At 41.1% G+C, this 12,390-nt stretch overlaps 1 protein-coding gene across 5 annotated transcripts in view; it reads left to right on the plus strand.

The window, feature by feature from the left end:
• Positions 1-1,334: 1,334 nt before the first annotated feature.
• Positions 1,335-12,390, plus strand: part of TRPC4AP (transient receptor potential cation channel subfamily C member 4 associated protein) — a 79,585-nt gene continuing 68,529 nt past the window's right edge. The window contains exon 1 of one of the 5 annotated variants that reach the window (XM_055089898.1): positions 1,335-1,544. In XM_055089898.1, coding sequence (XP_054945873.1) covers positions 1,377-1,544 — 168 coding nt within the window. In that variant the 5' untranslated portion in view covers positions 1,335-1,376. Of the gene's footprint in view, positions 1,545-4,533; positions 4,706-12,390 lie in introns of those variants that run through there. The other 4 variants (XM_055089897.1, XM_024128301.3, XM_024128300.3 and 1 more) reach the window with 4 other exon arrangements.

The raw sequence follows: 12,390 nt of genomic DNA on the forward strand, positions 1-12,390 counted from the left end.
ACAACTATACTTTGATTTTGTTACACATAGCTTTTAGTATGTCTGAGATTCATTTTAGCTTGGTGTAAAGTTTAAGACCTAACTTTTTTTTTCTTTGCCCATTGATTTGAAATGTCTCCCTTACCGGTAACATGCTAAACTTCCATGTACACCTGGCCCTGATCCTGGTCTCCATGTTCCAGGGGTCATAAATAGGGTTTTATTTGGCCCATGGAGTTTTTAAAATTGAGTGATTTCACATAAAAACCCAGACTTTTGGCCTTTCTGGAAAAACTAGACAATTCAGCAACAATCTGCAGGAGGTGAGTAGAGACCACTCCTTGTAGATGGGCATGGGGATGGTGACCACAATCACAGTTTGCCAGGAACAGTCCCTTTACACGCCTGCTGTCCCGTTGTAATTAATAGCATCCTTTCATTCTTAAAAGTTCTGGTTTGGGCAGTAAGTTATGGGTCACAATCTCCACCATTCCTTACCGCATCACACCCAGCATTCCTCTTTCATTTATGTTACAAGACCCCCTCCCAGGAAGAAAAAAGGAGAGGAGATGCCACGATCCTGGCACAGAAGTTTGCCCAAAAAATGATTACCTGGGCTCAGAGTAGAACAGAACATACTATCTGGTGGGGAGAAATCAGGACAAGAGTCCTCTGACAGAGAATATGATGTCACAGTTTACCAATCCTTTGCCCTTCCATTATTTCATTTAACATCACAACAACCTACCCAGTTACACAACTTACCCAGTTTGTTACTGTGCGTCTGTGTATGGATGTGCTGTCTTCCCTGTAACCCGCATTTCAAAACAGGGACCTAGTTACTCTGCTCACCACTGTTTTCTCAGGGACCATTCGGTGCTGGGAGCAGAGCTGGCCCCAAGGAACGATTTCCTGGCTGAATAGGCTCCCAGGAACTACTGACTGAATGAACTAAATAGGAAATTGAGGCTCAGAGAGGTCCGTGGCGAGTCAGAGGCAGAAAGAAGCAGGCGGGAAATAGACCAGACGGCCTGATTCCTGGTCTGGAATCCAAGATCTTTTCCTAGCCAGTTGGCTGTAACCTCCCCAAATAGGCAAGAAATGGGAGAATGCACACGCAGGGACCTGTCTTCGACCTCGGGGGACCTCACTGAAATGCTGGACGGAGGGGCCAGAAGGACAAGTGGCGCAAGAAACGCCACATCGCTCTCTCGCACCTGCCCTCCTGAGAGCAAGACTACATTTCCCAGCAGTCCCCGCGGCGCGCACGGCCCCTGCCACGCGGCTTGCGCCTCCGCCGTCGGCCCACTGGGGGCGCTGCGGCGACCCCTCCGCCGCCCCGTAGGAATCTCCGCGGCCCCGGGGCCGCTTGCTTCCTGTTTGTCGGACGAGGAGACATGGCGGCGGCGCCGGCGGCTGCTGGGTCTGGGGTCGGCCGAGGGCGACGGGCGGCGGCAACTGTGGCGGCTTGGGGCGGATGGGGCGGCCGGCCGCGGCCTGGTAACATTCTGCTGCAGCTGCGGCAGGGCCAGCTGACCGGCCGGGGCCTGGTCCGGGCCGTGCAGGTACGAAGCCGGCCCGGAGGGGCGGGGCGGGGTGGTCCGGGCGGGAGCTGGCGGGGGGCCGGGCAAGCGGCCTTTCCAGGCCGCCGCTGTACGGGCCCGACCCCTCTTGGCTGGCCGCGGGGCCTCCCTGTGGGCTGTCGCGACGCTGTCAGCCGCGGCGGGGCAGTGGGCAGCGGCAGGCTAGAGGCTCCGGGTTAGGGGCCGAGCAGGGCTGGGCTGCATCGGGCATTGATGGCGTGTACGAGTCCTAGGCCCAGCTCCTGGATCCTCCCTTCCTTGCGCCACGTCTGCACGTCTGGAGGACCCTGGGCGTGTTTGCTGTAGCCTCTACGGGCCGCGAGTTTCTTCCCCGTGACTTGGGCGGTGGGTCATCACTGCAAACCCCAAACGGTTCCCAAGCCATCATAAATGTCATTCTCTCAGAGAGGCCTTTCCTCGACACAACCCTCCCCCTTCTAAAGTGGGTCCCCATTGTTATTCAGTTACAGCCCTGAATTCGTTCCGTTCACATTACTTTCTTAGTCTGTAATTACATATTTCTTTGTTGTCTATCCTTTTCCTCGCCTGTATCCCACGTTAGGCTGAGCTCCAGCGGGTGCAGGGACTCTATCTGGTTTGCCAGAGTAGAGCGTCATGGTAAAGAGCTAGGGCTCTGGAGTCAGGCCCGGATTCAGAACCCTGCTCTCTCTTGCTTGGGCAAGTTACGTTTCTGTGCCTCAGTTTCCTGATTTGTAAAACGGAGATGATAATTAGTAACCTACACGTTAAGGTGTTGTGGGCATCAAAGACAATTGTGTAAAGCGTTAAATGCATTTCTGGTGCACAGTAAAAAGCTGAAGAGTAATCAGTTAATATTAATGCTATACTTCGTATCTGGCTTATAATAGTCCCAGTATATGATTAGTATCTTTTTGAATGAATGAAGGACACTGCTTTAGGGTAGAGCAGGATGAATAAACCTAGGCTGCTCGCTCCTCTACTCCCCCCGCCCCCATGTTCCCAGAACTTACGTTGCAAACACACCTGTAAAGCATTGGCTTAATTTAAGGATAGCTTTTGCATAAAGAAACTTTTTAAGTAAATACAGGAATAGTAATAAAGTGATTGGTGGGAGTGGAGTGGGAATTGGGTAGATGAGGGAGAGAGTGAGAGTGAGACTTTTCACAGTATAACTTTATATATGAACTTAATTTTGAACCACTTCAATATTACTCATATGGTTAAAAGGACAGAATATAAGATAAAAGACCAGGTGGTCTGTGTTTGTAAAGGGTTACAGATGAAGAAGCAGTTCTGGGTTAACAGTATTTTCCTGAACATCAGTTAACCATAGATGAGCAACTTTTTTCCCTTTGCATTCTTCTCTATCTGCCTTAAGATTCTGGAAATACTTGCTCTATTCTTTAACCCAGAGACCCTTACTGAGCAGGGTATGTAGGAATGGGCAGAAAGGGAACTAACTCACCTTTACTGAGCACATATTTTGGATCAAGCATTGTGCAAGGTATACAGTGTCTTTATTTAATTCTCAATCTTTTGAATCAAGGGACTCATCTCAACACAGATGAAGAAACTGAGGCTCAGAAAAATTAGGTAATTTGCTCCTAAGCACTTGTCTTGATAATCCTCTATGTTCTGAGGGCAATAGGGAGCCACGGAAGTTCTTTGACTTAATGAATGGGGAAATTTAGTACACTTAATTTGTTTCCAGTGCTGGATGACTTGGAATGGGAGGAGACTGAAGAAGCTCACCAGATAGAAGGTGCTGGAATGTTCTTGAGCCTGGTCTAGTCTGGTTATTGTGGTAATCAGTAGTTGTATACAGACAGGAATGGGAGCTATTTCAGAGGTTGAGATGGATGTACCTTCCCAAAACTATAGTGAAGATAAAGTGGGGAACTTCATCTTTCAGATGTGTCCTTTCTTAGTCACTTTCTTTGATCTCTTCCTTGCTACACCCCCACGTTGAAGAATAAATTATATCCTCACAAGTATTTCCATAGCACAGTAAGCATATCCATTATGGCATGTGGTGTACTTGGAAAGACCAGATTAAAATTTTTTTTCTTTATGTTTTAAACACATAAAATTTACCGTCTTAATCATTTTTAAGTGTGCAGTCAGTAGTGTCAAGTATTCACATTGTTGTGAAACAGATCTCCAGAATTTTTTCATCTCGCAAATCTGAAACTCAACCCATTAAACAACTACTTTTTTCCCCTCCCCCAGCCCCTAGTAACCACCATTTACTACTTTTCTGTTTCCATGAATTTGATTACTTTAGATACCTCATATAAGTGGAATCATACATTGTCTTTTTGTGCCTGGCTTATTTCACTTAGCATAATATCCTCAAGGTTCATCCATGTTGTAGCACGTAACAGGATTTCCTTGGAAAAGACCAGATTTTGAAGTAAGATGGACCTGGATTGAATCCTAGTTCTGTCACTTATAACTAGGTTATATTATTTAACCTCTCTGAACCTCAGTTTCGTTATTTCTAAAATGGCTGTAGTAACATCTACCTCATAGGGCTGTTAGGAGGAGTGAAATAGCATGTCTAAAAAGCTTGGCCAGTGTGTGGCACATAGTAAATGTTCAGTAAATAGTTGCCATCAGCTCATAGCTATCAGAGTGGGCTTTTTGAGAGACTGTGTCTTATTTTTCTTTGTGTCTGCAGGGCCTGAAACAGCGCCAGTCACTTGATCTTCAGGACTCAGGAAATTGTTTGACTTGAAATACTGTATGTGAGGGCTCTGTCCTCCTCTTCCTCAGTCCTGTCTCTTTGTATATCCAAAACAGTCCCATGGCTTTAAGGAGTTCTGGAGTCAGATTACCTAGGTTTGAGTTCCAGCTCTGGTACATACTTGCTATGTGTCTTTGGACAAGTAGCTTAATCTCTTTATGCCTCAGTTTCTTCTTTTTTTTTTTTTGCGGTACGCGGGCCTCTCACTGTTGTGGCCTCTCCCGTTGCGGAGCACAGGCTCTGGACATGCAGGCTCAGCGGCCATGGCTCACGGGCCTGTGGGATCCTCCCGGACCGGGGCACGAACCCATGTCCCCTGCATCGGCAGGCGGACTCTCAACCACTGCGCCACCAGGGAAGCCCTCTTCATTTTTAAAATAGAGATAATCATGGGACCTAACCTGCTAAAGCTGTGGTAAGGACCAAGAGCGTTTATACGTATAAAGCACTTAAAATGGTGTCTAAAATATAGTAAGCATGCTATAAAGATTAGCAACTATCATTTTTAGCAAAACTATATTCTGATAGATCCTAAATCTGTATTTCCATCCTGGTTTCTCTCTTTAGCTCCAGTTGGATATATCCAGATACTTTCTCAGGATCTCCACCTAGGCGTCTAATGGTCACCTCAAACTTAATATGGCAAATACAATCCTGATTCCACTTCCACCAAACCTGATCTTCCTCAAGTCCCAAACGGAACTTGAGAGAAGCCTGGGAGAAGACCCCAGGCCACATGATTTAGAATGGGCCTGTCCTACTTGGATTTTAATGTTCCTTATTTTCATCTCTCCCTTTCAGTTTGACCTCTATCAAGGTAATAAAATATGCTGGTATGATGCTTTAGCATTTACAGAGCCTGTTCACATTTATCAGCACAACTGATCCCTAAAGCAAATCAGATCTTATAATCCGTTGCTTAAAACCCTCCAATGGCATCCCATTGCAGTTGGAATCAAATCCAGATTCCTTTCCAGGGGTGCACAAGACTCTGCACGATCAGTAGGAATTGAGGGAAAGCGATAGACTAGGCAAAGCAACTCACAGTGCACCCGCTGTACCTAGAGATATTACTTCAGTTTGGCAATCTGGTGACAGGCTAGGCTATGGCATCCTGTTTTGTTTACCAAATTTCCGGTCATTGCTTCCTTCGTGATTTTTGGCATATCTAAATTCTACCTGAGTGTTACTTCATATATATATTTTTAGATTGACTCTTTTTTTTTTTTAATCTCAATTGGCACAATTGTTTTAACCTTGTTCTGAGCATTAGCATTTGAAACCTAGTGGTTCAAGTCAAATACAGTCTTCCTTTGCCTGTCAAGGATAATTTGATATCGAAAACCCCGTAGATAGGATAAATTCTCATTAATTAAAAATATGAAAAATATTTAAACAAAGTTTTTGTATATGCAAACCATAAAATTCATTCTTGTATTAAAACAAATCCCATTAAAGTAGACACAAGCATTCATTGGTTACTGTTTGTTATCAGAATAATGTAACAGTGTATTTAATCTTCATTAATTAAAGGTATTTAATCTTCATTAATTATTCTTTAAGAAGGGTATTTACTTGCACTTAATACATTTTGAGGCATTAGATATCTTAGGACTAAACAAGTAAGATATACATTTTATGTTTATGGAATTCAGCCTTTAATTATTTAAAAAGAAAAGCAGTTAAGACAAAAATAAGTCAGTGAAAACTGTAAATGTCTGGAAGTGTCACATTCACTAAACAGGTTGACAGCTTAGGCAGCATGATGTAAGAGATTATCACTCCTGTAAGCTGTCAAACCACAAGTATTCTGAGAGAAGAAACCCATACAACATCTGCCACAAATTCAACTTTGATGCCTGGATGGTGGCTCTTTTCATCACACTGCTCAGCTGTTCACAAGGAAAACAAAATCCAGATGATTATTTTTATCTTATTTATTTATTTATAAATTTATTTATTTTTGGCTGCATTGGGTCTTCGTTGCTGCATGCGGGCCTCTAGTTGTGGCGAGTGGGGGCTACTCTCCGTTGCGGTGCGCGGGGCTTCTCATTGCGGTGGCTTCTCTGAGGTGCGCAGGCTTCTCTCATTGCAGTGGCTTCTCTTGTTGCGGAGCACGGGCTCTAGGCACACGGGCTTCAGTAGGTGTGGCACACGGGCTCAGAAGTTGTGGCTTGCAGGCTCTAGAGAGCAGGCTTCAGTAGTTGTGGCTCATGGGCTTAGTTGCTCTGCGGCATGTGGGAAATTTAATTAATTAATTAATTAAATTTTATTTTTGGCTGTGTTGGGTCTTCGTTGCTGCGCATGGGCTTTCTCTAGTTGCGGTGAGCGGGGGCTACTCTTTCATTGAGGTGCGCAGGCTTCTCTCATTGCAGTGGCTTCTCTTGTTGCGGAGCACGGGCTCTAGGCACACGGGCTTCAGTAGGTGTGGCACACGGGCTCAGAAGTTGTGGCTTGCAGGCTCTAGAGAGCAGGCTTCAGTAGTTGTGGCTCATGGGCTTAGTTGCTCTGCGGCATGTGGGATCTTCCTGGACCAGGGCTCGAACCCATGTCTCCTGCATTGGCAGGCGGATTCTTAACCACTGTGCCACCAGGGAAGCCCCAGGTGTTTATTTTTAAATGAGAGTAAATGCCTTGTGAGACAAACTAGTAGTAGTAAAAGAAATTCCATGTGAAGTTGAATAATTTGAATACGATTTGGAGGATCTCTGGGTATCATGAACCTTATAACAAATAATAGCAGTGCCCCCACTTTTCACCCCCAAGTTCCACCCTCCCCAAGCAACCACTGCCCACAATGTAGCTGTTTTCTTTTGTAGGGGAAGAGTTCAGGAAACAGGAAAGCCAGCATTCTAAATAACATGCTTATAAAGCTATTTCTTGACTTTACAGTTTTAGAGATTATCTATTTTCTTCCTCTTATAGAGATTAGGATTTAATTCACAGCATCCTGTGCCACACATTTGGTCTCCATCATTCTCCTTATGTAGTTATATCAGTTTTGGCTGTTGGTGTTAAGTATTTACATTATGATGATAGTGATGAGATATAATTGTTTATAGCAGAGCCATATAGTATACAACAATTGTATTTGTTCTGTATAATTTGTTTTTCTTAGAGTTAAAATCTGCTCTTTCTCCCCCTACTTTTTAAATTGAGACACAAATATAGTAGAATTCACCCTTTCAGTGTATGGTTCTACAAGTCTTGACAAGGACACACAGTTGTGTGGCCACCACTACAGTTAGGATTTAGAAATTCCCTTGTAGTCAACCACTTCCCCACTGCCCTCCTTTGGCAACTTCTCATCTGTTTTCTATTCTGTTAATGCCATTTTACTGACTGTCATAGAAATGGAATCATTCCATATGTAGCATTTTGAGTCTGGCTTCTTTTAGTAGTATAATCATCCTTATAAAATTTGCTTTTCTTTTTGTTTACTTACAATTTACTCCCAAATTCTAAAACTCCTACATTTTTTTTTTTTTTTTTTTTAAAGAAATCCTTGGAACCCTCTGTCCTCCAATTTGGACTAGTTATTTGCTAGAACAGCTGAATTCTTGGGATTTCCCTTCACCAAATTCAGGGCATTTTATTTCTTTTTCTCATGTTTTGGATCTCTGTTTTCTGAATCCTATTTTCCTTTTTCTTGGGGGAGTACATTCTCTAGTAGCCTCCTAAGAAAGCCTACATGGGAGGTAACTTTTTTTTTAAAGCTTGCGTGTTTGAAAATGTCTTTTATTCTTATACTTGAGTATTTAGTTAAGCTGGGTATAGAATTCTAAGTTGGAAGTTATTTTCCCTTAAATTTTTAATGGCATTATATTATTCCATTGTCTTTAAGTATTTGGTGTAGCTGTTGAGAGGTTCTGTTCTGATTCCCTGTCCTTTGTGCATGACCTATTTTTCCACTCCTCACTCCCTAAGCATTTTTAGGATCATCTCTCTTTCTGGTATTCTGAAATTTAACTATGATATGCATTGATGAAAGTCTTTCTTTTTATTCATTGTGGGTACACTTTGTGTAGATATACATTAAAATATATAACAACTATAATAAAGTCATGTCTGTCACCTGACATTAACTAACCCCCTCTGCAAAGTGATCGCACTAAGTGTTCTCTTAGGATCTTCCTATTTTTGAAAGACATTTTCTCTCCTGTGAAGTTCAGGCTGTGATTGCTTTGGAGAGCTTCATGGAATAGGTGAGACTTGAGTTGGTTCTGAAGAATGAGTAGAATTTTAACAGTAGCAGAGATATTTCTGACACTAAGAACACCACTGGTGGGCTTCCCTGGTGGTGCAGCGGTTGAGAGTCCGCCTGCCGATGCAGGGGACACGGGTTCGTGCCCCAGTCTGGGAAGATCCCACATGCCGCGGAGCGGCTGGGCTGGTGAGCCATGGCCACTGGGCCTGCGTGTCCGGAGCCTGTGCTCCGCAACGGGAGAGGCCACAGCAGTAAGAGGCCCACGTAATGCTAAAAAAAAAAAAAAAAAAAGAACACCACTGAGAAAGTCCTCATAACCAGCCATTAGAAGATGGAAGAAAACGTGAAGTGCTCCTGTGGGACATAGGTGGGAGATAAGTTTAGATATTTGGGAATAGAGTGGGGAGGGTAACTAACATTTATTGAGCATACACAATTTGTCATTGTGCAGATCCTTGGGTTTTTTTTTTTAAGTTTATTGTTAAATATTTTACCTACGAAAAGCTGTAATAAGTAATGCCAGTGTGTTACAACAATAAACGTACCCACGACCAAATTTGAGGAGTTACCAATACATTTAATGCCCCTTTCATGTCAGTCCCTGCCTTCCAGAGGTGCCTGTTTTGAGTAGATAACACATGTACATGTACAAAAGAGTTACAGAGAAAAGTAAGTCTCCCTTACAAACAGCCCATTACCACCTCTACTAGCACCCTCCAGTTCTACTCCCAGAGGCAGCTATGGTTTTGATTTCTTGTGTATCTATCTAAGCTTAGGAAAGCAAATATTTCTCTATATGTTTGTCCTTACACAAGTGATACTGTACACACTGTTGTGCGTCCAGCTTTTTTCCCTTAAAATATATTTTAGAGATCGTTCCATAATCAGTACATACAGATTATTTTGTTTCAGGTGTTTACAAAACTTTTTGTGTTGAAATATACAAATTAAAATGCACAAAAAATAAAGAACAGCCCAATGCAACTTCCAACATTGCATTTAGTCATACTAGTTTTCATGCTTTATGTAAATAGAGTCAAACTGTGTACTGAGTCTGCCTTCTTTCAGTCAACATTGTGAAATTCATCCATGATGATGGGTGAAGCTGTAGTTCATTCATTTTCATTTCTGTATAGTATTCTGTGGTATTAAACCACAGTTAATTCATTGTACTTTTGATGAGTATTTGGGATCTTTCCAGTTTTTGGCTATTGTGAATAATGCTTATATGAACATTCTTGTACATGTCTCTTGATGTATATATGCACAATTTCTTTTGGGTATACACTTAGAAGTAGAATTGCTGGGTTATAGGATATGCATAGGTTTAGCATCAGCAGCTGTTGCTGAACAGTTTCCCAAGTGGTTGTACTAATTTACAATCCCACCAGCAGTGTATATGAGTTCCTGTTGTTCCATGTTCTCGCTAACCTACAGTGCTGCCAGTCTTTTTAATTTTAGTCATTTTAGTGTGTGAGCAGTAGAATCTCATTATGGTTTTAGTTTGTGTTTCCCTCATGACTCATGAAGTTAAGCACCTTTTCAGAAGTTTACTGGCCATTTGGACATTCTCTCTTGTGGATCACCTGTTCAAATCTTTTGCACGTTTTTCTGGTGGGGTTTTTCGTTCTTCTTTTTTTTTTTTTAAATTGATTTGAAGTTCTTTTTATTCGCTGGATATGAGCCCTTTGTGGTGATGTTTTGCAGATATCTTCTCTTGTTTGGTGGCTCGCCTTTTTAGTCTCTAAAAAGATCTTTTGATGAACAAAAGTGCTTATCGGCAGGCGGACGCGCAACCACTGCGCCACCAGGGAAGCCCCTAAAAAGATCTTTTGATGAACAGAAGTGCTTTATTTTAATACGACTCATTGTATAACTATTTTCCTTTATGGTTAGTGCTTTTTGTATTCTGTTTAATAAATCTTTGCCTACCCTTGTATTTATCTTCTACAAGCTTTATTGTTTTGCCTTTTCCATTTAAACATACACTCCGCTTGGAATTTGTTTTTGGATGTGGTGTGAGCTTTTCAGTAGAGATACCAAGTTGACCTGTTAATTATTGAAAAGTCTTTTTTGTCCATCCAGTGCTCTGTAGTGTTTGTTTTCACGTCTGTTCTGTTTCTCTGGTCTGTCCATTTACCCTTACACTGATACCACATTGTCCTATTTTCTGTAACTTTATGTGTGTTGATTTTGGTTATAGAATATTGAATCAGAAGAGTAGCTTCTCCTACTTATCTTCAAGATTTCTTTGGCTCTTCTAGCCCCTTTGCCATTTCCATGTACATTTTAGAATGAGCTTGTACATTTTTACAAAAAAATTTTGATTGGGATTGCCTTCAGTCTATTCAATACAACACATTCATTCTCTCTCTCCTGCCCTTACTCCTCTTTTTCTCTGATCTGGTCTCCCTTAATCTCTCTTGATAATGTCTTATGTATGTAGTTTTCTATATAGTGGTCTTGCATAACTTTTGTTAGATTTATTCCTTGGCATTTGACATGATTTGATGGTATCGTAAAAAGTGTTTTTAAAATTACGTTTTCTCACTGTAGCTGTAAAATAAAAACAAGATTGATTTTTGTATTGCTTCAGCATTTATATTGCTTCTATATTTTAATACTTTACCTTTAGATTATTTTGGATTGTATATGTATACAATCATCTGCGAATATCATATCTGCAAATGAAGCTTTTATACTTTCCAATCTTATATCTTTTTTTTTTTTCTTGCCTAAATGTGCTGTTTGGGATGCTCCAGTACAGTGAATTGAATTGGCATGTTCCTGATCTAAGAGGGAGAGCCTTAAACATTTAACCATTAAGTATGATGTTTGCTGAAGATTTTCTGTAGATACTGTTACTAGTTCACTTCTTTTCTGAGTTTGAGTTTATGATGTTGAATTCTATCAGAATGCTTTTTCTGCATTGAGATGTTCATATAATTGTTTTCCTTGTGTTATTAATGTGATGAATTACATTGAGTAAAATTTTCAAATATTAAACCAAATCTGATTCAAAATTTCATCCTTTTTATAGATTGCAAATTTGGTTCACTAATTTTTTTATTAGGATTTTTATCCTTCTGTGTTCATGAGTGAAAGTAGCCTATAATTTTCCTTTCACTGGGTTTTGGTATCAAATTTATCCTGGCCACTAGTCATAGCTTTAGTTGGACCCCACGAATTTTGATCTGTAGTGTTTTCAGTGTCATTTATTTCAGAATACTTTCAAATTTCTACTTGGATTTCTTCTTTGACCTATGCATTTTTTAGAAGAGGTATTTCTTAATTTCCAAACATTAGGGTTTTATAATTATCTTTCTGTTACAGATTTTAGGCTGACTGCACTGCAGTCAGGGAGCATAGTCTGTGTTTCAATTCATTTAAATATGTTGAAATTTGCTCTGTGGCCTAGCAACTGGTTATTTTGTAAATGTTCTGTGTACTTGCAAAGAATGTGTAGTGAGTATTTATTAGATGTAGTGTCAGTTTCTGCAGTGAAGCCATCTGGGATTTTGATAGGAACTGCAATGAGTCAATATTGAGGGTATTGCTATATTAGAAATATTAAGTCTTCCAATCTTTGAACATGGATGACTTTCCATTTATTTAGGCTTTCTTTACTTCTTTAATTTCTTTCAATGATGTTTTGTAGTTTCATTGTACAAGTCTTGTATCCCTTTTGTTAAATTTATTCATAAGTATTTTATTCTTTTTGATGATGTTATAAATGGGATTGCTTTCTCTTTTTTTTGAGATTAATTTGTGCTTTTATTTGCCAGTATAAATACAGTAACCTGCAAATTTTTTTTTTTTTTTTTTTTTTTTTTTTTGTGGTATGCGGGCCTTTCTCTGTTGTGGCCTCTCCCGTTGCGGAGCACAGGCTCCGG

This window comes from Physeter macrocephalus, chromosome 14 (assembly GCF_002837175.3).
Source record: "Physeter macrocephalus isolate SW-GA chromosome 14, ASM283717v5, whole genome shotgun sequence".
Classification (NCBI taxonomy): Eukaryota; Metazoa; Chordata; class Mammalia; order Artiodactyla; family Physeteridae; genus Physeter; species Physeter macrocephalus.